The sequence below is a fragment of the Schistocerca cancellata genome, chromosome 4 (assembly GCF_023864275.1).
Source record: "Schistocerca cancellata isolate TAMUIC-IGC-003103 chromosome 4, iqSchCanc2.1, whole genome shotgun sequence".
Lineage (NCBI taxonomy): Eukaryota > Metazoa > Arthropoda > Insecta > Orthoptera > Acrididae > Schistocerca > Schistocerca cancellata.
The window spans coordinates 169,295,870-169,323,848 of record NC_064629.1 but is presented as its reverse complement, the minus strand read 5'-3'; the positions used below and the strand labels follow the sequence as shown (position 1 = coordinate 169,323,848).

Below are 27,979 nucleotides of genomic sequence, written 5' to 3'. Positions count from 1 at the left end.
TTTAAAAGTCAATACTAATCACTTCATTACAGCTACTTCAAATATCATGAATCACTTGGAAGTAGCACCGTTTGAGTCATCCTAACCTTACTTCAACCAAGTCAGGTTCCTGTGTGGTGAACAGACCACACCGAGAACAGCTTAAGTGGTTTTGCAGTTAGACACACGTGCTGTGGGACAAAGGCCTCTTTTTACAATTTTCCATGCATTATGATCTTCAATTGTACACACTGATGTTGGTCCTACATGTTTTCTAATGTCATTCATCCACCTTAAATTGGGTCCTTGCTTTAGCAATTTTTTACCTCTTGGAATCAAGCAAAGAACTTCCTTGGTTGATTTTCCATCCAGTCAAATTCCATTATCATTATACATAACTATGCTGACTTTTATTTTTGATGTCAGACTGTTTCAGTATTCAACTTCCACACATATAGAAGAATTTGATGCAAGGGAGTAGGAAGATGAAGAGAACTTCAAAAACAATAAATATTTATGTAGAAAACTTTTTAATGAACATAAAAAAGAATAACATGTCTGGACAAACACAATCAATCATTCAGGAAGATTCATGTCAGCACTTTGACTAAATAACAATTCATATCCCAGACCCCCATTAATTAATTACAAAAGTAATCAAGAGCCAGGCTGAAGTAGTTTCTCTATTTCACTGATGATATTGCTTAGTAGCACCTCATTGTCACTTTTACCATCAATTGATATTGCTGTACACGAACGCTGAAAAAATTTGTATCACAAATTAGCAAGCATTAAGAGACAACAGTTGGACAAGTCAAGGAGAATATAAACAATTTAAAAATATGAGAACAATTTTCTCTCTATGTGTTATGCTATATGACAAGACCCATCGCAATTACTGGCTGAATGTTCATTAATCAATGAAGTATGATGAATAAAAAAGCATGTCAAAAAATGAAAATAGTATGACATTACTTATACAGATACTTACATCCACCTTAAGTAACAAACATATATGAGATCCATCAACTGATCGGCTGTACAAAGATGCTGTATTTTCAATTTGCTCCACAAGAACAAAATTACAGTGGAAACAGATCTGCGATATCATCTGAAATAATAACAGAAATGGGTGCACTTATGTCAGCAGAAAATTATCTGAATTCATTGCATGTCTCATATAACATATCACACACAAATTTCCCCATGCTACAAAAACTGAGCAAGATATCATTGGAGACCCTTCTAGGTGGATGACAGTTCAAATCCGAAAGTCAATAAAATTTAAGATTTTCCAGGGTTTCCTTAAAGTGCTTACAGCAAATGTTGGGATGTGACCTTTGAAAAGCAAATGGTTGGCTGATTTAGAAAGACTACCCAACAAATAAACTGCACCACATGTTTTATCTGCCAAAATGTGGGAACTTAAGACTCAAGGGGGCGAAAATCTTCATCATGAAAAAAAAGTAAAACAGTAACAAAAATAAAGACCGTATGTTCGAAAGTGAGTCTCAAAATCTGCTGCTGGATAACATTCAATACTGTGTTGCTCCACTCCGAGCATTGTAACATGCTGGAAACCTTGGTGTGCTGTCCACAAAGTAGTTGAGATGTTGCTTCTCTGCTCACATTTGTCTCACTCTTTGATTACCACTTTTCTAATGTCATGCAGTGTGTGACGTATGTTTCTGTGACAAAGCACTGCAAGTTTTAACTGGCTCCAAGCATGATCAATCAGGGTCATGTCACCAGATACCGCAGACCATTCCATTTGTTTGAAATCCATCCCCAGGAGGAAGCAGTTCACAAGGTGCTCACAAAGTGCTACTGCATGATAATATTTAAAGACAAACACATTGCCAAAGTCTTGACTGTAGAGGAGAACAACATGTTGGAGGATCCTGTATCAATATTGCACAGACCTCAAATTATTCTTGATACAGATGGCATCATGGTCTATGGGTAGTATCTGACTATTAATCAAAAAATATTGTGTTTGATCCCAGTCACTGCATAGGTTTTGAACAATGATCATCAGCTACAGTACCTGAAGATTTCCTGTATAAAGAATCATCATCATTCAGCCTTCAACTTGTGGGGGTGGGGAGGAGAGAAGGGTATATAGGTTCAGGCGACCCTCTTGCCCTGCAGTGGCAAAGAGACTCTAAAAGGGAGAAAAATCAGAATTATTTAATAGCATGAGTCTGTCTCATTTGTATCTTTAGGAAGAGACTGCCAAAGAGAAGGTGACCATGACAACAAGAACGAAAACAAAAAGCGCGTGCACACCCACCCACCCACCCACACACACATTGTTCCCAGTCTATCTATTCAGATTTCATAATTTCATGGCAGTATTTAAAATTAGAAAACTCCATCCCATCTGTATGATATAAGCATTACTATTACTTAATAATTAGAGAAAAGCATCATAAAAACCAAACTGTATTAGCACACAGTAACAAATAAGATCTATAAAATAAATAAATTTGCGTAGAATCAGCAGCAGGAAGCACTAACAAGTTCCGAAGTGCTACCAGCAGGCCAGCTAGCAGAATGACAGTGCATAGAGTGTTAAAAACAATGGGATACCATGGTCAAGTAGCTGTTCACAGTAACACATTTCTATAGTGAATACAAAGCAAAGCTTGAGATAGTGTGCACGGTGCTCCCACTTGACAGTGAATGGCTGAAAAAGTGTGATTTGGATTGATGAATCACGCTATACCATATGACAATCTGACAGAAGGATTGGCATTTGGCAAATGCCTGGAGAACATTACCTGTCATTATGTATAGCACCAACAGTGAAGTATGGAGAAGGTCATGGTACTGTACGAGAATGGTGTGCTCCCCTAATTGTGCTTAAGAGAACACTTAATGTGAAAGGATATTTTCCAGTATTGTGTACTGTATACTGTAAAGGAACAGCTAGAGTACAACAACTGATTGGATCAGCATGATAATGCACCCTGTCATAAAGCAGCATCTGTGGGACAACTGTCTGTGGAAAACAACATTCCTGAAAAGGACTGGCCTAATCAGTGTTCCAACCCGAACCCAACAGAACTCCTTCGGGATGAGACAGAATGTTGATTGCTCCAGACCACAGCGTCCAACATCACTACCTACTCTGCTTTCGGGTCTTTGTGAAGAATGGGCTGCAATTCCTCCACAGACATTCAGACATCACTTGAAGTGTTCCCGGCAAAGTTCAAGCCATCATAAAGGTGAAGGTTAAACACAACCCATACTAATGAGCCCATCTCATTTGAGTACTATCTGTAGAGGCACTTTAAACTGTGCCCACCTCGACAGCTGAGGGGTAAGTGTAGCTGGCTGCAATGTGTAAGACCTGGGTTCAATTCGCAGTACTGCCAAGGATTTTTCCTTGGTGAGAGGACCGTTACAGGGTGCACTCCATCTTGTGATGCCAATTGAGGAGCTACTTGAATGAGGAGTACCAGCTCCACAGTCTGGAAAGGTGTCAAAATGACTAGGAGAACAGTGCGCTAACTGCATGCCCCTCTATACTGCATCCGCATGATGCTGCAAGGCAAACGATGACAAGACGGCTGATTAACATCCCTTGGGCCTTCAAGGCATGGACGAGGAGCTTGTTACCTTTAAACTGCATCCATGTTGTAACTGTTTGGAATGTTTAAGAAAAGCCCTGGAGTGAATGGTTTGGTGCAGTAAGATTGTATACACAGTTCATATTCCAATGATACAGCAAGCGTGACAGTTATCAGTGTAGGAGGTAGAATCTGTTAGCAAATAGAATTAAAATATTTAGTCTTACACTTATGACACTTGCAACTAAGAAGTAATGAACTTCTGAATCAATGTGGATACGGCTCATTTTTATTTTCTACATGTCAGGAAACTATTTCTGAAAAGTTGCCACTCTTTCAATATAGATGCCAGCTGTTATCATTTTGTTAACTCATGATTTTTTTTTTTTTGTTCATTAATAATGCACGAAGCATTTGAGAGATTTACTGAGGGAGATTCCAAGTTAGTTAGGATTTTTATAACACTTCTTTTAGTTCAGCAAATATACGCAATACCTAGTAACATATATTTTGCTGCCCTCTTTACAAGTTATTATTAAAGCATCATTCAGTATGTGAGGAAGTCTGTGAAATCTGATAGAAGCTTCAGTTAAGAGACATAATCGGGGGGGGGGGGGGGGGGGGGGGGGGAAGAGTTCCTTTTTATGGTAGAGCTAAATATTGAAATTAATTGACATATTTAAGTAAATGTATTATTATAAAAACAGTGCACTAATAAAATTAAGCTTAATATTATTTGATGTTGCATCGTATACATACATTCATTACAGCAGACAAAATAGTGTATTCAGATTTAATCTTCGTATTTTACCTGAGCTGTGTCTTGCATGATATTCTTAAGATGAAATGAGTTGTGGTAGGGAAGCTGCCCACTTGTAAGTAGATCAGACACTGTATCTGCTCCACATACTCTGGCTATCATAAAAGTTGAGCATGGAATGTTGACCCAGAAGTCCAGCTTCTCATGCGATGATATGTCATCAGATGACTGAAATTGGGTACATCAGGGAATAATAAATGTTTCTTTGCTTAAAATTTACTTAATAGTTAAGTGTATAATATATTTCTACTGTCATATTTATGATATCACTGAATGTAAAATACATTGGTATAAACCTAAATGATAATGGTTACCTGAACCATGTAAGTAAGGGTTCCCCGTAATTTATGAGACTGGTCAACACTAAGTACTCGGAAAAATAGCTGCAATTCAGTTGAGCCACTGGGAGGTAAGGTCAAATTAAGATTTAACCCATAATCATCATTTAGCTCCTAGAAGTCAAGAACAGCACATTAGTAATAATAACTGAAACATGTGAAAAAAATTAACTGCAACAGGAATCTCAGGAATGGTGTTTTTTGATCAGTGAAAATTTACATCAGCATCTTTCATCAATATAGTAGTAACTTCAAAATATGTAGCTGTACCAAAGAGTTGAGCATACTCAATATCTTTTTTTAGACACTTTTTTTTAATTTTGCTGTTAATGATTTAATTTCTTGAATAGATAAGTTTTACTTACTGGTTTTATTAATTTCACCAAAGATGTATTGCTGACTGAGAAACAAAATTCTTTCAAGAGAGAAGGTGACTGATTCTTCAACACTACAGTTATAGCCACCTCATCAGTTTCACACAGGCTCGTTCCATACACCTGCAAAACATAACATCGAATGCAGTAAATGATGCCGAGAGAAAATTTCCTGCGAAACAGTCATGATAGCTTTCCCAGAAAATTACCTAAAACTAGTGGTTCAGGCACCACACCAATGATAGAAATATACTATACTCATTTGTAACATAGAAACCCAACCTCTTTGAGGATCTTCACAGAAATACTGGGGTCAGAAATCAGTAAACGGGCACCTAGGTACAAAGGTCTTTGAAAATGAGCAAAGAGCGTGTATGTTCAGCAAAATGATAACAATACACACTCATTTTCCAGTTGGTATCTTGAATATAAGAGATATCACACAATCTATTCCAAAACTTCAAGAAATTTTGATCATAAAATTTTGATCATATATTAAGGCTGCCAGTGACACAAAAATCAGTCTCTAGACACTTGTGGATGAGACACGAACCAAAATAGAAATCTACTGTCTGCTGGATATTGAACCAAAATAGAAATCTACTGCCTGCTGAATATTGAATGTTGACTTCTTTTGAAGGAAAGAGGGGTGACACAGCAATCAGTACTACTGGCATTGAAAAGCAGCTTAAATCATTAATCCTCAATAAGCCCCCAGAGCCTCACGGAGTCCCTGTCAAGCTCTATATGGGATTTGCAAGTGAATAGCTTCACACTTGGCAGTAATTGGCCACATATCCATTGAGGTCTTATGTTTATTATTGTGTGTGTGTGTGTGTGTGTGTGTGTGTGTGTGTGTGTGTGTGTGTGTGTGTGTGTGTGAATAAAACCATTTGGAATCATATGCTTAATGACTCATAGCTGCACCATTTTAAAAATGTGCTCTCCTCCAGCCCCTTCCTCCCCCAATCACCACAGTGAAAGTGTAGTACGTGGTGTAAATATGGCTGGAAAAGCAGCCTGTGACCACTGAAAGATATTTAAACTTATATTACCATTCACTTCTCCAATCAATGCATCCACATATCTGATCTTTGTGTTAAAAGAGCTGTTATCTACTGTCAAATAGTGTCACAGGTTGTGTCCAACAACTCTCCATAGAAATTGTCCATGTCTTATTAATTGACAAACATCCAACTGATGTTGAAGTATAATCCTTTAAAATGTCTAAAAGAAAGAACAACAACTGTGACTGGTTACAGTAATTTGTATTTTAGATTGATATGTTTACATAACAGGGGAAAAAAGAGCACAGTCCATAACTAGCTACAAAAAATGAATCCCATCTATGAAAAAGGAAGTAGAACTGATCAACATAACTACTGTCCTATAGCACTCACACCTATTTGTAATATAATCCAAGAACATGACTTACCAGGAACATAATAATATTATCAGTGAAAATCAGCATGGTTTCCAGAAACACTCATCATGCAAAACTCAACTCATATTCTTTACACATAATATTCTCAGTGTTAAGGATAGAGGCAAGCAGGTTAATCAGTGTTTCTAGGGTTTTGGAAAACTTTTGATACAGTTGATCTCAACACTTCATGAAGAAAATAAATTCCTACAGGACGTCTAACAATATTTTTGGCTGGACTGAAAATTTGCTTTTAGGCATTATTCAGTATGTTACCCTGGGTAAAATGTCATCTATAGACAATGAAATAATAGCTAGTATGCTCGAGGGGAGTGTAACAGAACCACCGCTTTTTCAGAAAATACCTTAATAATCTAGTAGATAGTAGTACTGTGAAACAATTTTTTTTTTTTCAAAAGCTGTTGCAAACCAAACACTTATTATGACCACCCATACTTTACTAACACTCAGGTGGATGGGATCCACTTCACATCAGACTAACAGGGGGCATCATGTTTGTACAAAGAAGGGTGTTGTGAATGACCACAGGCTTTAATGAATCGCAAGAGGGTATTTAAAAAAGTTGAAAAATCCTACCTGGAGGACACTGAAGAAAGACATTGTACATCTCGAGAGAACGTGCTTAGATTAATTCAGAACTGTTCTTCAAGCCAAAAATTATAAATATTTCTCAAACATCTTAGTATCTATCCCACAGTGCTCATACAGATTAAATTAGGCAAGTGACAGCTGCCTTCTGTAATGATACTTTCCCCTATACTAATATCATTTTTGAGAAGAATACTGCTTGAGCACAACATATAACTTGTGATCATATGTTATAATAAGATTTTTTGTGTACAGGGAATCAGTGGCTTTGAAACTGTTATAAAATCAATATGTGCAGGTGTTTGAAAGGATGTTGAAAACATGGGAAAGTATTGTTGCTTGGTACCATAAATAATGTTAGAAAGCCGTGACAAAAGAAAAGAGAACATTGCAGCTTTAAAATGACGTCAAAGCCAAAACATACCAAATGAGAGCAATGGGTGAACTATTCAGTGAATTTGGAAGGAAAATTTTACTGACCGGTCAGATTAAACATCTCAAGCAGTTTTAATGTCATGTAAAGCCAGTAAACGGTTCAAAATCATATTTACAGTTGCTCACTTATCAGGTTCACATCAGAACATGATTATGATGATAAAGGTAATATCAAAATACTGAATTTGTTCTACCAAAATTGTATCACTGTTTTCAATCATTGTATGAATGCTGAAATGACAGATATTGAAGTAAATGGCTGTGGGCTAAAGTAATCAACTAAAATCGCTTAACACTGGAAAGACATCTGGACCAAATAAGACACCTGTGAGATTCTCCAGAGATTACGTGGAAGGCTGTGCTCCCCCTTCTAACACTAGTTAATTGTATGTCACTGGAGCAATGAATGACACTTAGTGACTGGAAAAAAGTGCAAGTTGTTCTCTTTTCCAAAAGGAATGTCAGACAAATGTACATAATTATGGGCCTAGATCACAAAATTCAGTGCCTTGTAGAATTATTCAATATGTTCTACATTCAAGCATTATGATATTTTTGTAGAATGAAGACCTTCTCTCTGAACATTAATGTGGATTCCGCAATCAGAAATCTTGCAAAACTTGTCTTTTATGTTCTTTGACTTCCAGAAGACATTCAATACAATTCTGGACTGTCACTTAGCGAACAGCACTTTAACCAAGTACTGGACCAGATCTGTGACTGAATTCAGGACCTCGTAGCTAACATTCCGTTCTTGCAGGGACAAAATCATCAGATGTTGAAGTAACTTTGGGAGGACACCAAGGGAGTGTTTTAGGGCCCATTAATGTTTACTAGTTTGAATGGAATCTTATTGAGAAAGGAAGAAAAGTTATGAAAAAAAACCCAAACATGAAAATTTTTCCATCACATGGCATAACATAAATGGGTTTGGCTACAAATGACAGATGAATGGCAATACAACAGTCATGGCGTGAGTTGCACATTAAACTAATGCAATGCAATGTGCATGACCACACAAGTTTGTCACTCAACACTGGCACTGTTAGCTAGGTAAGCCCATCCACCATGGCAAGGTCATATGACACTGGAAGGAAAAATCAGTTTTTATTGCCCTGAGGCCAAAAACCACATAAAAAAACAACAATGACATCAGTTTTTAATTGTCATGACACTGGCACAAGAAATGTTCAGTACGCTGTCTACTGTTTTCTGCCGCAAGTAGAAATCGAGAAACTGAATGTTCCATAACAGATTGAAGAGTCTCAGCGGTCATATTCAGAATGTGTTGTGCAATTTGTACCTTCAATTCAGCTACTTTTGTAGTTGGAGCACTGAACGTGGCATCTTTCAGTTAACCCCACAGCCAAATGTCACACATATTAAAATCAAGTGATCCAGACAACCAGGCTGCAGGGAAATGATGGCTGATAATTGTTGAATTTCCAAAATGTCTTCACAGCAGCTACTTTACTGACCATGCAATGTGCAGAGTGCAACCTTGCATAAAAGTGATACTACCCACATATCCATGCTGTCGAAGGGTTGGAAAGATGTTGGTGCATGAAACACACTTTTAGCATTCACCAATGACAGTACATGTACCAAGGCTCACAGGATCCATCTTCTCAAAAAAGTATGGCCCTACAATAAACAATGCTGTCAACCCACACAACACACTTACCTCTGCAGAATGAAGCAGTACCGGTTAATGTGTGAGCAGATTTTCCATTTCCCATATTCTGAAATTCTGTGTATTGACATGTAAATGGTTTTCATCTGTCCACAGAATGTTCCACGGCCATTCATTGTACACCTCCATGAGAGGTCTTTGTCTTACAGGCAAATCAGCATGAAGCAACTTCTGAACAACAGTAATTTTGTGTGGATAACAGTTCAGGATGTTTTGTAGAATTTTATACACTGTGCTCACAGGCATGTCCAAAGTTCAGGCAATTCCCCAAGCACTGCATGTTTACACACCACTGCTCAACCCCTCCTGCAATGTTGTGGCCACATCGTCCACTGACACTGGATCAACTGTTTTCTCCCTCTGCCACATTGCATTTGAAAAGACAATCATTTTCTCCAGACTTTGGCAGGTATCAGATCAATGCCTGTTTTCATACCACTGAGTGTCCAGAAATTCTGCAGAGCTACTGGCACACAGCCATTATTCGCGTAAAAGAGCTTACCAGCAGCGTGTGATCCTGGAACTGAGGAACAGTTGTGTATCGTGTATCTTATTTTGTATATTCTTCCACTTACAGTGTCACCTCGTGGCAAAATTTTGTTAATTTTTCTCCCCCCCCCCCCCCCCCCCCCAAATAGTGTTCCATTAAAATCTGATGTCATTCAGAGCAGTGGTTTTTCCTTTTCACATCATTTCGAAACTGGAACTGTAATTATAATCACTATATATAGGCTGTTTATAGATAATTCTGTTACATACAGGTAAGTAGCAACACCCTGAATGATACCAGGCAAATGCTAGTTGGATCTTTAATATGACTATGCCCTATGCATATCAAGCCAAAATTGTGATCCATCTCCAGTGACAGAGATTCATGACACACGAACATTTTATTCTTCCTTCCGTTTGTTTCATGATTACTCAAACAACTTCCCACTAAGACTACAAGGATCTGCATGTTCAACCAACATACTACATATTAGCACCAAAGAGGTGTGGAATGTGCTCAATCAGTCAACAAGTCAAAACTCCAGATACACATAGAAACAATTTGTCAGTCTTGCCCCCAGAATATTTCAGTGATATAACAACACGCAAGAATGCCATTGGTGTTGAGCTTGAGCCTCAACCAATTTTCATACTGAAGTACTGTTGCATAAACAGAGTTGTAATGAATTTATTTTGTCTGGACATGGTTATGTTTCTAAGCACTATTTTTCAGCAGCACTATTTATGAACAGAAAGTAAGTGCACATAAATATGGGAATGGAAGAATCTTTGTAATAGGGCACATGTGAACAGAATGTGGTTCCTACTGGTACTAACTCATTATACTGACCATTTCCACTGAGTTGTCACTAGCCAGTCTGGAGAATGATGATAAGCAGGAGAATGGAGGGTTTATTTCTGTCCCTGCCCCTCCTGTGATTGCACTACTAGACTGCTCAGTCACAACTTCTTTTGATGGAGTTGATATTCCTGATGCTTCTTCATAGCCCTCTTTTAGCTTCGAGATGACTTTTCTCTTCGATTTTTTCCCTGTAACAGACATCAATCAAACTACAAGACTTCAGTAGCGATGTTTATAAAATACATGTTATGTTCTGGATTACTGCAATAACTTACTTAACATTTTTAATGTAAATATCAGTTTGGAGTGCACACAACAGTATCCTGAGAAAAGCCATTCACAGTGCTTACTCAAGCCCATTGACATGGCTAGTACATGTGTATGTTGTTTCCCAGTGCTGCCTATAAAATCTTTAGTGTTGGTGGAATGTAACTGAGGCAAGACAACTATTTTCTGTCTTAACTTGTCAGTAAGACCTGATTACTTTGCAAAAACTAAATATATGTCTGACGCATTTGAGTATGTTACATTGCCAACTTATGATTAGAGGTGCAACCTAAATGTGTATACTATTAAATGACTTCTCATGTAATGTGAACATTAAATACTGCCAATTTTGATTCCAACGGTGCAGACTATCAGTTCTTGATGAAACATTATCACTTATGTCCATAAGGCAAATCATCTTTGAAGGCTATGAAACAATATAAGGCATAGCGAGAACATGTATATAAAAATATCCATAGATGACAGTGTGATGGATACAATCAACAAATCTTTTGTGGATCACAAATGGAACTTAACATTTGTGGTGTCCCTCCAATGGCGGCACATGCAGGGTGTCCGGGGGAGAATGATCAGTAATCTGCAAGATGACAGGAACGATAAGTCAAAGTAAAAAAGTCTAATGAATGTGGGCTCTAAAATCCATATGTTAAGCACTATGACCACTAATTCATCTTCAATACTGTGAAAAAAAATGTCTTCTATGGCAAGATATTTGCTTTCCATATTTTGGTAGGAGGTAGTATGGACCAACATACGAAAAAATGTCTAGTAAACATTGGCTCATTTTAGAGCCTTAACAGTTACGAGTACCTGTTCATTAGAAGAGATGTGTTTCACTGTAGTGAACACAAACAAGTGCTCACAGCTATTAAGGTATGCATTTTAGGGCCAATGTTTATTAGACTTTTTTTGCTTCCAATGATCGTTCCTGTCATATGCCTGAACATTGACAATTTCTCGTGTGACACTGTATAACGTCAAAATGCGTTGTCCCCACATGGCAGTACAAGATACACAATGATTTCTGGTTCTGGGGAATCTGTTCTCAAGCATAGCTTGCAGTAACATTTTCCACTACTGGAAAGAGGCAACTTGAGGATAGTGATGAACTGTAGTGACCCTAGAATGAATATTGACCATTCCTCGTGTGACACTGTATAAGCAGAACTCGCAGAAGTAGAGCTGTGAAGACGGGGCATGAGTCGTGCTTGGGTAGCTCAGTCGGTAGAGCACTTGCCTGCGAAAGGCAAAGGTCCTGAGTTCGAGTCTCGGTCCGGCACACAGATTTAATCTGCCAGGAAGTTTTGTAGTGACCCTGTTATGGCCATAAGTCTTTTGCTAAAGAGTGTTATACACACATTCAATCAGACATAAGTTCAGTCAGCTTGCAGGATACACTAAATATCTGTTGTTTTAGTGTTGCAGGTAACTCTTCCACCAGGCCATTGTGGTCTGGCATTATCAGGCATAATAATGAAATGTAAGCATACATGCAACATTAAAAAGATGTGCTTAGAAGACATCCCTACTGATCACCAATGTCACAGCACACTTGGAAATTCTGGCATTGGCTTATGTGCTCTTGGGATTATGCTGCCTCAGATGAGAACATTGGTCCCTTTACACAGTACTGGCACGGTTGTGACATGTCATCCATTAACAAGAGACTATCCCATGTTTCCTGGATCTATTCATGGTGAGCGTGACACCACATCTGCCAAACCATATGGTGCTTCTGTGACAGATTGTCACACACAGAGAGCAACCTCTCAAAAGCAATTATACACAGTCTGACAGGAGGCGTGAGATGCAAAGGCTGCTATGGGGTCTCTAATCATAGTAGGCTCTGTGCTGGTTGGACATCTTTAGACCCTTAAGCTAATAATCCCAGTGTTGGGCTGTAGGATGTATTCGACTTCGTTTGTACTGCTGCTGAATATTTCCTCTCTCCTGTAACCCTCTCTCCAACTGAATTTCGGCAAAGCAACATTCAGCTCTTATCTCAAACTTTGACCAGCCTCTTATTTGCCAATGATCTGATCATGTGTGGAGTTGTCCAAATGTGTTTATTGTGTCATCCTGTTTCACTGTTACTCAATGTGGGCCAAATGCATAGAATATGTAGTCAGACGCCAACATTCAAGACCTCTACTCAACAAAACTTGTTTCATGCACACTAAAGTGTCTCTTACGATTGTGTCGTGTATGGCAGATGTTTCACAAACTGGTATACATGTAAGCTAGGTTTCAGCTTCCGACTCCCATTTTTCAATGTTGCACTGTTTCAAAAGCAAGACCCTTTTAAAACATAGTAACACAAGGAAGTGGCATTGGACCTGATGTATAATGAAAGTTAGTTAAACATAGATGAAAGCTTGTTTCTTTAGTTTTTCACTTTTTATCAGTTGAACCTTTCCTTTTTAGGTTTCTTTTTCTGCGGCTTTAAAATGAAAACATAAATAAACATGACATGCACTTTGCTGCCACTTGCTGTCAATTACATTGTGGAAATACACAACAGCCTCACCACTGTAACTTGTGAAATTTCTGTGAGTCCTATTTTTTCCTTGTTCAGGGTGTATATGCAGATAAGAATAAAGAAATTCCTATATTTTTCCCGGTAAAAAATACACTTTTTTTTTGGGTGAAAACAGACTATATCCCTGGTGAAAGTACATTTTTCCACATTAAGTGATAATACACTTTCCCTTGGAGCAGTAAAACTTATTAATCCTATGAGTGGTGAAGGTTTTATACCCTGGCATACTTACAACTTACTGGTACTTTAGGAAGCTAGGCAAAAATTAACTGATTTTGGAAAGATCTCTGATGTGCGGCAACATTCACACTGCACATTTTCGTATTATGAAAGTATAAACACTAATTCCACGAAATACAGCACAGTAGCGTCTGAAGCACTGAAATAAAAATTGTGATACACTTTTGTTAGCCAATCATAACTCATGTCATGTGATTTCACCAGCCAATGACAAGATATTCAGAGCATAGGACGTGTGATGTAGTCAGCCAGTAGCAACATCATAGTTACGTAGTGCAAACACACAAATAGGAAAAGTTAATGGTTTAGGTAAATACACATACAGTGCAGCTACAAGAAAAGCTAAGCTTTCACAAATAATATCAGTAGTCAAAACATTTTTGCTTTTAACCAGGGTGGCGTGCGAACAGTTTACAAACTTAGCTGCTTCAGAAATGATTCCACACTTGGCCCAAAGATCATGCCCCTTGGACATTAGACAGATCGCTCAGCTTCTGCATTATGAGAATGACTGCAAGGTCTTCCGCATATCCCCAACACCTTTTATATACTCTGCACTGCTAGTGCTGCCGCCTGCTGTCCATGAACTCTAACACAGGCAGTGGTCGTATTAACATGACTTGACTGTGTATATATCAGGGCTCATTTTAATGAAGAACAAGTGGTACAGGTGATTTAATTGTAATCAAAAACAAGTAAAGTGCAAAATTAACAAAACAGTAGTTACCATCTTTTGCTTTCTTTTTTTCTTTTTTAGTACTTGGTTCTTTTCCATTTGCTTCAGTTGTTATTAGTTTTCCTTCACTTTCTAACAGAAGCCCAGATGTTGGGTTGGTAGTAAATGGTTCAACCTGGAAAACACAGAATCACCACATTGTAACTGGAATATTCCTATACGCAGCAGCATTAATTTTAGCCACTACCCAGCTTTCAGTGATATTTCCATAAGGAACACACACACACACACACACACACACACACACACACACACACACACACACACACACGGTCCCTACAGAAGTGTTAAATGCGATGAAACTTGTTACATTGTGGCATCAGAAAGTGCTGCACAAGAGATAAAGTAGCACTTAGATATGTCAGGTCATTTACTGTCATACAAATATATGAGTTTTGAACATATGTGCTGAAGAGCTGTAAATATGTTAGCGGGGATGAAAGAATTTTCGTCATGCTGCAGTGAAATCCATTTCAAATAGTGATGCAATGCTGGAGCACTGTTAGATGATGTCAGTATTCTTATCTGCTCTGAGTTTTCATGCAGCTAAGCTGTGCCATGGCTTGTATACACCTACATCTTTTCACAAATAACCAAATCAAAGCTACCTCTGATAGCAATATGCTTATCAATACAGGCAATGAAATATGAGGAAAAAAAATTCTCATGAAATATCCCTCTATTTTAACTACTGTGATGGCTGACAGAGAGAGAAACATTACAGATGGGTATATCAGAATCTATTATCCAAAATCATCATATTAGACAGATGCCTGCTTTGATCATTTTGTACTCTGCAGTATTATAGATGTTCCCAACAGATATTGATTCCTCTCTGGCCTTCCCATTAATGTAATGTGTCTGAATCTTGGTTGGTGATTCACACACAATGCACAGGTGGTTCGGTCAAGGACCTACTACCATACTGTACTGGAACTCCAAACAATGGCAACAAGTTGGAACACTTAATTACTTCAGAACATAAGATTTTCAAAATAATCTAAAAGAGGTTAGCATATTCTATGACAATGTTGTATCTTTATTTGAAAATAGCTTTCCAGTATCTAATTAGAAAGGCATGATGAAAAAATCACTAGTGAGGTTGGGGCATCTTGTAAATGGAACGGAGAAATTCATATTAGGAAGAACACACAGCTGTATACTACAGAAACTAATCACATTTATTAAGGGAAGTTACTATAACGTCAAGAGGTGTGACCATCATATCAGAAATCTATGATCCTGACATCAAAATACAAAGTTAACTTTAGAGACTCGATACGTTTTAACTCAATTTTTCTCTCATTATTTACACAAACCACTTTTTTGGATGACGTAGCTTCAGATCTTAAGGTGAACGTAGTTGTACTGTAATTACTGTGCTGAAATTAAAACAGTAATTGCACCAGTCGGAATGCTGTTCTTGGGCACAGTATTTGCAACGACATATCAAGTGGTTGGAAGTTGCTTCAAATGGGCGTATAGGGACAACTGCCCTCAGCCTTGTGCAAAAGGTACCAAATGTTACTCAAGCTCTATTTTCTCCAATGGATACTGTCCCTTCTGCAGGAACTGCAGGATATATAACTGTTTGTACACCTAACTGTTAATGACGTGTCAATGCTAGGTCTAGAAGCTTTGTACAGGGGAAGCAGCAACCAGGAAACACTCAGGCTATTACACTCATCGACTGAAACAAAAAGTTTAAGCTGCTATCTTCCACTGAAACTGAAATGAGCCAGTGAGGCACACTACATCTTTTGGGACCAGTGTCAAGGGAAGGCAAGAGCAAAAGCGAAATGGCAGCAAGAGATTGGAAGCATCACCTTGTGCACTCCATGTATATGCCTGGGGGCCTCATTCAACATGTTGAAGAGGCTACTCTGGCAGCCATTAGGGAAAAAGGTGCAACCACTGTCAGATTGTGGTGCACATTAAAATGAATGATGCCTGTCATTCGGATTGTCAGATTATACTTGGACCATTCCAGCAACTTGTACAGAGTGTTTGTAAGATCAGCCTTACTCATGGCGTTTCAACAGAACAATTTGTACCATTGGCAACCGGACTGATTGGGGTGCTCTGCTTCTCAGCTGAGTAGAATGTTTCAATCAGATACTTCTGATGTTCTGTGCCAAGCAGCTGTGCAAAATGTATGCTAGGTACAGAAAGCTGACTAAAATCTGAAATTGGGATTTTTGCAATAAATCTAAGTTTTATTGAAAGAAAATGCTAATGAAAATGGAGGTGGTGTATTTCTTGCAGTAGACAAACTCAAATCAACTGAGACAGAAACTGAAGTTACATAGAAGACTGTTCGGCCACGACTCAGTATTAAGGGGGAGTGTAATCTTGTTAGTGAATCTTTCTATCAGACACCAGACTCACTCACAAACGTAACTGAAAACTTTAGAGAAACCCGTAACTCGGTAATGTTTATATTCTCAAACCATACTGTCACTGAAAGAGACTTCAATAATTGAAAAATCAATTGGGGTTACAGTTTTGTAAGCTGTGGGCACGACATCCTGTGAAATATTACTAAACGCCTATTCTGGAAGCTACCTATAAGAGACAGTTTGGAAACCCACTCATGATGAAAATGAATTGGATATGACTCCTCATTCAGGACATCCACATTGAAAATGTATCAGTGGCCATGAGGCAGTTGTGGTACCTATGATTGCAGAAATACAAAGAGCAGCTAAAACAGGTATGAAGTTTCAGATGGTCAGTAATCTACATAAATTGGCAGTCATGTCATATCTCAAATAAGAAGCACAACATTCACCTCTGGGCAGAAGCATGTAGAATAACTGTGGCTCAAGTTTAAAACAATGGTTGATCTCACACTGTATAGATATGCATCTATTAGAACAGTTGATGAAGGGATATACCCTTCTTGACATACAGTCACTGTAAAGATACTTACAAATTGAATGTGACTACTGCATAATAGGTGTAAAATAAAGCCTAGGGTTATAGAGGGATGATGAATGAAACATGCCTGGCTGTCAAGTGAGCACGATATTGTAGCAGAATCTTATCAAAAGATGTCTCATGAAACCCAAATAAATTGTGGTCATACGCAAAGACTGTTAGTGGCACCAAAATTAGTATCCAGGCACTCACAACTGACACAGAAACTGAAGGCATAAAGCAAAATCAGAAATGGTGAATTTCGTTTTCAAATGTTTTACTAAGGAAAATACATAATTACTGTCCTAGGTTACTTCCTGCAACAATGCAAAGATGAGTGATATAGATATTAATGTCAGTGGTGATTAGGCTTATGAGGCGTGACTGAAAAGATCTTGGCCCACCCCTGAAATACTTGTCCTAGGTGAATGTCAGTTTAGCAATTAATAATACATTCCTTTGCTAGGTTACATATAAAATTTTTTACACTACTGGCCATTAAAATTGCTACACAAAGAATAAATGCAGATGATAAATGGGTATTCATTGGACAAATATATTATACTAGAGCTGACATGTGATTACATTTTCACGCAATTTGGGTGCATAGATGCTGAGAAATCAATACCCAGAACAACCAACTCTGGCTGTAATAACAGCCTTGATACACCTGGGCATTGAGTCAAACAGAGCTTGGATGGCGTGTACACGTACAGCTGCCCATGCAGCTTCAACACGATACCACAGTTCATCAAGAGTAGTGACTGGTGTATTGTAACGAGCCAGTTGCTCGGCCACCATTGACCAGTCGTTTGCAATTGGTGAGAGATCTGGAGAATGTGCTGGCCAGGGCAGCAGTCCAACATTTTCTGTATCCAGAAATGCCCGTGCAGGACCTGCAACATGCGGTCGTGCATTATTCTGCTGAAATGTAGGGTTTCGCAGGGATCGAATGAAGGGTAGAGCCATGGGTTGTAACAAATCTGAACTGTGATGTCCACTGTTCAAAGTGCCGTCAATGCGAACAAGAGCCTTGAAACCAATGGCACCCCATACCATCACGCCGCGTGATACACCAGTATGGCGATGACGAATACACGCTTCCAATGTGCGTTCACCTCGATGTTGCCAAAAACGGGTGCGACCATCATGATGCTGTAAACAGAACCTGGATTCATCCGAAAAAATGACGTTTTGCTATTCGTGCACCCAGGTTCGTCGTTGAGTACACCATTGCAGGCGCTCCTGTCTGTGATGCAGCATCAAGGGTAACTGCAGCCATGGTCTCCAAGCTGATAGTCCATGCTGCTGCAAACATCATCGAATTGTTCATGCAGATGGTTGTCGTCTTGCAAACGACCCTATCTGTTGACTAAGGCATCGAGACGTGGCTGCACGATCCGCCATGCGGATAAGATGCCTGTTGTCTCGACTGCTAGTGATACGAGGCCGTTGGGATCCAGTACGGCGTTCCATGTTACCCTCCTGAACCCACCGATTCCATATTCTGCTAACAGTCATTGGATCTTGACCAATGCGAGCAGCAATGTCCTGATACGATAAATTGCAATTGCGATAGGCTACGATCCAACCTTTATCAAAGTCGGAAACGTGATGGTACGCATTTCTCCTTCTTACACGAGGCATCACAACAACATTTCACCAGGCAACACCGGTCAACTGCTGTTTGTGTAGTATGAGAAATCGGTTGGAAACTTTCCTCATGTCAGCACGTTGTAGGTGTCACCACCGGTGCCAACCTTATGTGAATGCTCTGAAAAGATAATCATTTGCATATCACAGCATCTTCTTCCTGTTGGTGAAATTTCGTGTCTGTAGCATGTCATCTTCATGGTGTAGCAATTTTAATGGCCAGTAGTGTATTAATGTCTTTTTTGTTTCATAAATTGGAGTTTGAAGTGTCCAAGATGTATACATTTTGAAAATTGTATAAAGAGGGCAAGTGTGCGGACAGACAATACATAGTGAAAATGGGCACAAGTGCACAGCAGATCCATAATGACATGATGGAAACAATAGGGAAGGAGTCCCGTTACTGGGAAGGATTCCCCAAACTGTTCCACTATGAAAAAATGGGTGGTCGAATTCAAGGGGGGCAAAACCTCTGTCCAGGGTGCACTTTTCAGTGGAAGACTGGTAACAGCAAATACAGAGGAAAATGTCACTGCAATCTGGGATATCATCATGACAGCCAAAGTGTGACAGAATGCTGCATTGCTGAGAGTGTGAGTGTATCTCAGGAATGCGTTGGACACATCATAAGAGTTGTACTTGACATATTTCAGAATTCCAGCTGTAATTTCATCCAATGAGCTGCTTTATTGTTTTAAGGTGTTGTGATTGCTGTGCACCTGTCTGCTTCTGTGATATAACCTGTTTTTACCATTATCTCTTGCATTTCTGGTACATTTTCGAAGTTGCTGCATTAAATGGATTGGGCTGATTTAAAGTTCCTCTGAAGTATTCAACCCATCTGGTAGCTCATTCATCTTTTGTGATCAGTAGCTTGCCATTTTTATCCTTTATGGAACTCTTTTAAAAACTATGGGCTCCACTAAGTTCTCGAATGATATGGTAAAATGTCGAGGCAGCATTTTGCACCTCTCTGCCTTCCCACTCAAGCCACAATTTTTGTCAACTCTACAACCACTTTTGACTCAATAGTCTAACATGGCCTATTTTTGTCTAGGTAATTGAAGCCATTGTTGAGCTTTAGCTTGTTCATGCCATTGTTTTACCATTTTTGTTTCATCCATCATATGCCAATTTCGGTCTTGAATCCATTGCTCTTTCTATGTTCCTCTTCATCATCCAGTTCTCTCTTCAGCACATGTACTCCCTGAATCCTTTAATCGAAGCCACTGTGTTTCAATGTCACCAGGTAGTCAGGTAGCTCTTGAAGTGCCTGGATCAATTTTTAAGGCTGATTACAAATAAGTTTTCTACTTCCTTTGCCACATCAAACGGTTGCTTAGGTTGTCAGTTACGCTGCAATTTAAACTTCATTTTCAAGTCTGCTCAGACCAAGAAATGATACAACCCAACATCTGCAGTATGATAGGGCCATGTATATAACAAAGATAACTTCTATCAGCTATTTATACAAATTTAACCAATTTCATTTAGGGTGTTTCCATCAGGTAAACACCAGGTCGTCTTATGTATCATTTTATGTTGAAAGGAACTATTGCTTATACATAGCCTGTGAAGGCTACATCTAAAATCGCTAACATTAAACAAAACTACAGATCTCAATGAAATCCCTGTCATATTTTATACAGAATTTACAGCTGCTGATTTAAATTCCATTTACCAAAACATACAATAGACCCCTCGAACAGAAAACTGCTAAATGACTGGAAGGAAGCACAGCCCACAACTAATAACAAAAAGGATAACAGAAGTGTTTAACAAAACTACTGCCCAACATTCTTGGTATCCACTGTTGTTGTGTCTTAGAATGTTATGAGCTCAAACATAATGAGGTAGCTCCTACAGAATGCCCTTTTCCCCCACATCAACTGGCATAGATTCCGAAAACATCATTCATGTGAAAACCAACTTGCACTTTTCTCAGTCAACAGCTGGAAAGCCAGCAATCAAGGTACTGGATGGATGTGATGTTTCTTGATTTCTGGAAAGCACTTGATTGGTGCCACACCAACATTTATTAATTTTTGGTTGGTCTGATGATTTCTTATTAGGGAGGATGCAACATGTTATCTTGGAAGCAGAGTCATTGACACATTGAGTACCTTCAAAATTACCCTATCAGATGTTTCATGATCTATATTACCCATTTGGCAGACAATATTAATAAAAAACCTTAGCCTTTTTTCCAGTTTTTATAATTATCAATGATGAAATACTATCTGAAGAAAGAGCAGCACAAATACATAGTCAGAGCTTCATAAGATTTCAAAGTTGTGCAAAGACTGGCAACTTGTTTTAAATGTTCAGAGATAAAAAACTGTGCTCTTTACAATGTAGAAAAACTGAACCTTTAACAAAGTGCAGAAAAGTTTTGTACTATGGCTTCAACATCAATGAGTCACAATTGGAATCAGTGAATTCATAAAAATACCTCTGGGCAACAATTTGTAGAGATGAAATGACTCGCACAGGTTCACTCGTCGTTAAGGTAGGTGGCACACTTCAGGATACGTGAAACTGCTGTCACTGTACAAAGGTGACTGCTTACAAATCAGCTGTGTGTTCCATCTTAGAATATTGCTCTAGTGGTCCCCATACCAAACAAGACTAACTGGGGGCACACAACATAGACAAAGAAGGGCAGCACAAATGGTCACAGGCTAGTCTGACACACAGGTGAGTGTCACAGAAATTTTGAAAAAACTGAAATGGCAGACACCTGAAGACACATGCCAATTATCCCATGAAAGCCCAATCACAAAATTTCAAGAGCCAGTATTAAGTTAATAATCTACATACATTTTTCATCAATCTACACTGCTGACTGAAAGCACTGCAGTATGTATGAACACCATTTACTTCAGAAAGTGAGTGACTGACTGTACTTGATGCCGTGCTATTGAAAATTTGAATGATAGAGAGTCGCCTTAATTTTTTCCCTGAAAATTTGGGTGTTGATAGTGAGGAACAATACCAGTGCTTTCATCAAGACACAAAAGTAATGGAAAGATGGTGTGAGAGCCATTAGAATAACAATATGATGGGAGACAACAGTGTCCCTCTTCACTCAGACTAACAACTGATAATTAATTAGATAAAAATCATATTAGATGTTTTAAGAGAAGAGAAAGGAAATATAAGCCTTCGGATACATAATAATTATGCAATAATTTTTGCATTTCAATAAAGCCTTTTTTCATACTGAAAAATCAAACTAATATTTATTTCACATACATCTGTTTTGTTAATCCTTCGTTTGTAGCAAAAACCACATCATAACAGAACTGTCAAAAGTAGAAAAAATGGAGATCGTGGACAGATTCAGTACACAAAAAACTGTGATTACGTTATTATCTACCAAAAAGTAATAATAAAAAAAATGCTTCATTGGCCTCTGTCAGTCTCCATAGCAAGTCAGCTTTTCCCCACACCCTTTACGTATTTGACATGGGCAGTAAAACAGTAGACTTACTGGTAATGTTTTGTGGTACTGTTGTTTCCAAACATATTTCTGAAACTACTGATGTTAATTTTGTGCTGGCAAAGATTAAGTGGAAAGCAATTTATAATATTTTTCTTTTACCAGAGGCTTATCCAAGTGTTCATCCAGAGTCAGCATGTCAGCAGTTGTCGACTGATCTTCCACTGCCTCTTTGGGATGACGTCGTACAGATTTTTTCTTCTTAACTCCAGATTTAGAGCCCTTCTTTGACTTTTTTACAGTTTTAGCTTCTTCAGTTTTGACAGACTTCTTTTTACTGAGATCATTGGAATCTTTTTTAGTGGATACATTGGAGGCACTATGAGAATGTGGCACAGCAAGTGTTTCATCTTCTCGAAGAGGTCTGAAACATACATTAAATCGAAGAAGAAAATATTAATTTCTAATAAATTGTAATGCAAAATACAGCTGCCAAAGGGCAGTGAAGAGAGAAACAACATTGACAAGAAGGTAGATAAAATTATACTGTCAACATCTCCTAAAAAGGGATATGGACGCAAGCATGTGTCAGGTAATCCACTGAAGACATGAAGTGTGTAAACAAGTCCACAATCACATTTGGCACTTTATTTATAAATGTCCATCTTCCTTCGCATATGCTATACAACTCATATTACTGATTTCGGCTTACTGCCATTATCAGATCATTAAAAGTATTCGCATTAAAATACCGTCGTTGAATAATAATGGATACAGGTGTGCCCTTGTATACAGTTTATTTGATGAATGAGATTTTTATCTGAATACTTTTAATGATCTGCTGATGGCAGTAAATCAAAACCAGCAACGAGAGTTCTATAACATATGTGACCAAGACAGGCCTTTAAGCATAATGTGTTAGGTAATTCAGAAATAAGGGGAAAATGTCAATGGTTATCTCATTCTGCTCTGGGTCACGATTCAGACAGCTGAATTTATTTAAATTAATTATACAACAGTGTAAGAAACTCATGGCATAATGAATATATACATTGAAATAAACAGTTTTAGACTGCTACGCAATTCATTAGCAATAAGTTGCACTTCATTGAAAACATCATTACTCTAAAATTAACACTGTATAATGAGGCCTGCATTGTTATTCCTTAATTAAGGTGCTTTGCATTACCTATAATGTGCACTATATCATGACACAGGTTCTATATGCCACATTGTGAACGAGAGAGAGAGAGAGAGAGAGAGAGAGAGAGAGAGAGAGAGAGAGAGAGAGAGAGAGAGAGAGAGAGAGCTCAGAATTTTTTATGTGAAAACACTTAGAGCTTTTTAAATGAAATGAACGTTATGGACATTCTACATCTTTATTCTTTGTTTCTACACATTTGCAGCCCTTTGTCACTAGAGGACTCTGAATTGTAGCATGTAACATGGCAGTGTGTAATGTAACTATGTTGGTGCTTGAGAAACAGCATGTAGTAATTGAGTTTTGAACTTTATGACACATGAAACACCCTCTCCTTCAGCACAACAATGTCAGACCACCCGAGTGCTGTGACATCTGCAACAATCTGACACCTTTGGTCCACTGTCATTGATCATCCTCCATCCAGTCCCAACTTGGCCCCATCCAATTTCCATGCACCAAAAGGAGGATTTACTTTTCATCATGCCCTAGAGCAATACACTATTGGAGCCATTCCTCCTCTTTTTTCTCCCCTTAATAAAGGCACGAAGAACACATGTAGCTGAAATTGAAAATGCGTTTCCATTGAAAGTGACTGTAAGAAAAATAAAATATTGTTTTTATTATCTGATATATGGTCAATTAACATATCAAAAAGAAACCCATCATTGAATGAAGTAAGTTGGGAGCTCAATTCTGTTCAACCTGCCTATGTTTTGGAAACTTGTCCCTTTCAGCAGCATCTACATCTACATTTACGTTGATACTCCACAAGCCACCATACAGTGCATGGTGGAGGGTACCTTGTACCACTACTAGTCATTTCCTTTCCTGTTCCACTCGCAGATACAGCAAGGGAAAAACAATTGCCTAAATGCTTCAACAAGAGCCCTAATTTCTCATATCGTATCTTCATGGTCCTTATGCTCAATGTATGTTGGTGGCAGTAGAATCGTGTGGCAGTCAGCCTGTTCTCTAAACTTTTGTAATAGTGTTTCTCATAAATAAGGTCACCTTCCACCCGGGGATTCTCATTTGATTTCCCGAAGCATCTCCGTAACACATGTGTAGTTCGAGCCTACTGGTAACAAATCTAGCAGCATGCCTCTGAATTGCTTCAGTGTCTTCCCCCTATCTGACCTTGTACGGATCCCAAACACTTAAGCAGTACACAAGAATAGGTTGCACCAGTGTCCTATATGCAGTATCCATTACAGGTGAGCCACTCTTTCCTAAAATTCTCCCAATAAACCATAGTCAACAATTCGTCTTCCCTACCACAGTTCTCACATGCTTTTTCCATTTCATATTGCTATGCAACATTACACCCAAGTATTTAAACGACATGACTGTGTTAAGCAGGACACTAGTAATACTGTATCCAAACATTTCAGATTTGTTCTTCCTATTCATCTGCATTAACTTACATTTTTCCACATTTGGAGCTAGCTGCCATTTGTCTTGTATCTTCCTACAGTCACTCAACTTTGACACCTTACTATACACCACAGCATCATCAGCAAACAGCTGCAGATTGCTGCCAACCCGGTCCGCCAAATCATTTATGTACATAGAAAACAACAGCTGTCCTATCACACTTCCCTGGGGCACTCCTCATGATACCCTTGTCTCTGACGAATACTTGCCATTGAGGACAATAAACAGGGTTCCTGTACTTAAGAAGTCTTCAAGCCACTCATGTACCTGGGAACCTATTCCATATCCTCATACCTTCTCTAACAGCCTTCAACGGGGCACTGTGTAAAATGCTTTCCGAAAATCTAGAAATATGGAATCTGCCTGTTGCCCTTCATCCATAGTTTGCAGTATATCATGTGAGAAAAGGGCAAGTTGAATTTTGCATGAGCAGTGCTTTCTAGAGCCATGCTGACTCATAAACATAAGCTTCTGAGTTTATTTTATTCAAACTGAGAATATGTTTACAGAGTCTGCAGCAAACTGAAGTTAGGGATATTGGTCTGTAATTTTGCGGGTTCGTTATTTTTCCTTTCTTACATACTGGAGTCACCTGCACTTTTTTCCAGCCACTTGTAACTTTTTACTGGGCGGGACATTCATGATAAATGCAGGCTAGGTAAGGGGAAAACGCCGTAGAGTACTCTTTGTAAAGCCGAATTGGGCTTCCACCTGGATCTGGTGAATTATTTGCTTTCAAATCTTTCAGTAGTTTCTGTATGCCAGGCATGCTTATTACTGTGTCACCCTTACAGGAGTCCATCCAATGGTCAAATTACGGTATGTTTGCACGATTTTCCTGTGTGAGTGATTTCTTGAATGTGAAATTTAAAACTTCGGTTTTCATTTCGCTACCTTCAGCTGCCACACCAGACTGATCAAAAAGGACTGAATGGAGGCCTTCGACACACTTAGTGATTTTACATAGGACCAGAGTTTTATCTGGCTGTCCCTGATCTTTTGCTACAGTGCAAAGGTGGTAGTAGCTGTATGCTTCATGCATCTCTCTTTTCATAGGTGCACGAATCTCTGCTAACCTTTGCTTGTCTTAATTTATACGTTCTCTTTTGAACTGAGAGTACAACAGCCTCTGCTTTGTCAACAATCATCTGAATTTCATTATTAAACCATGGTCAATCTTTTCCATCCTTTATCCACTTACTAGGCACATAACTCTCCAGACCACGATTTACTATCTGCTTAAACTTTGCCTATAATTCCTCTACATTCATCTCACTGGAACTAAGTGATGCCAGTTTTCTGTCCAAGTAAAATGTTAATGACTGCTTATCTGCTCTATCTAGCGAAACATTCTCCTAGCCTTCTTGACTGATTTATTAACTTTCATAATCACATTCACCATGATCGCTAATCCCCATTTCTATACAGACATTATTGATAAGGTGCAGCCTATTTGTAGCTACAAGGTCTAAGATATTTCCATTGCATGTGCACTGCTGAGCTAGCTGCTCAAGAGTTTTCAGAAAAGGTGTTCAAAAGTATTTCACATGACCCTCTGTGTGCACACCACCGCCACCCCTCCCCTCCCCCTCGCAACTAGTCCATTGACATTTCACTCTATATCAGTAGGTAAAAGTCGCCTTGAACTACTGCATGATCTGGGTATTCAATGTTCATGCTTTCAGTTAAAAATGTCGATGAATGTAACGAGCCTGTTAATATTCGTACACTATGTATACCCACATGTTCATTACAACCATTTGCCAATTGTTTCTCAAAACTGTGGATCTGAGACTTGTATCACTCCATATGTGGCTATTTTGGCAACCAAGAACTCAACCAGCAGTGAAGTAGGCTTTATTAGTGAAAAGAATACGGGCATGAAATTAAGGCTCAGTCAAATAATTCTGCAGTAATAACGATTATTCATCATGTGTAATATGAAGTGTGCTGGACTCCACTGGCACATAGTGGATGTTAATGGTGCAGGCTACTGGCATGGCATTAAAGTGCAAATTATTTTGTAGGCTAAACCCATTTCATATTGGGCTATCTATTGATGGGTGATTGAAGGTACCGTGCTTTATGAGGGACTGGTGTTGGAGGCAGGGTCAAAATTTCAAGCAAATTCAATCACATTGCCACTACAAAATAATTGCTTCACAGTTAATTTCAATATGAGATTCCATATGATGATGTCTACATTCAAGGGCGTGGTGGAATGTTACTGAGATACTTATTAAGAATCTTCTGAGAACTAATGTACTCAGTTAATTGGTAATTACTGCCAGATGACATTAAGGCAAGCAGTCAAGTGCTTATATCCAAGTATGTGGGATCTGAGATCTGACATTTAGGAAAGAGGCTGTATTAGTTATGTAGTGAAGTAGAGTTACAAACATGGTACAAAACAGAGATGAGTATTTTATTATTTGATTTTAGTGGTGGCAGTATGCTGAAAGAGGAGTATTTATTTCTTATGCTTGTCATATTCCAAAACATACAATTGTAGCTACTCAAATCACTATCACACTCACAAGTGATCATGATCATCATCATCATCATGATAGCCATTTGTGTGATAAAATGCTTCCCAACATATGTTGAAACAATGTTTCCTATAATGTTACCTGGTTGCATGTCTCACCATCTCTGTAGAGATGTCCTCAACTGAAATTTAGTCTGACTTATAAAACTCGTGATTCAATGCTGGATTCCAGTATGCAGTTATAAATATATTATATGCACTGACAGCATAGATATAGGTTGTCATCCACAATTTCAACAACTAACATTGGTGGGTACTGTAGCTGGTAATAACAGGCTAAATAATATCTTCCTTCCAGCATCTTCCTGGTATTATATTCCAGCAAGACAGTGTCTGCCTGGATCCTAGCTGAAATGTTCAAACTTTCCTTGCTGTAGTG

The 27,979-nt window shown here is 38.6% G+C and overlaps 1 protein-coding gene across 3 annotated transcripts in view; it reads right to left on the bottom strand.

The window, feature by feature from the left end:
* Nucleotides 1-492: 492 nt before the first annotated feature.
* LOC126183502 (AP-3 complex subunit delta-1) overlaps nucleotides 493-27,979 on the bottom strand; it is a 258,274-nt gene continuing 230,787 nt past the window's right edge. For all 3 annotated transcript variants that reach the window (XM_049925545.1, XM_049925544.1, XM_049925546.1), the window contains 8 exons: nucleotides 22,577-22,838; nucleotides 14,392-14,515; nucleotides 10,586-10,785; nucleotides 5,078-5,209; nucleotides 4,689-4,826; nucleotides 4,366-4,542; nucleotides 971-1,090; nucleotides 493-738 (listed from right to left, as the gene is read on the bottom strand). In XM_049925545.1, the coding sequence (XP_049781502.1) occupies nucleotides 637-738; nucleotides 971-1,090; nucleotides 4,366-4,542; nucleotides 4,689-4,826; nucleotides 5,078-5,209; nucleotides 10,586-10,785; nucleotides 14,392-14,515; nucleotides 22,577-22,838 (1,255 nt within the window). In that variant the 3' untranslated portion in view covers nucleotides 493-636. The remainder of the gene's footprint in view (nucleotides 739-970; nucleotides 1,091-4,365; nucleotides 4,543-4,688; nucleotides 4,827-5,077; nucleotides 5,210-10,585; nucleotides 10,786-14,391; nucleotides 14,516-22,576; nucleotides 22,839-27,979) is intronic.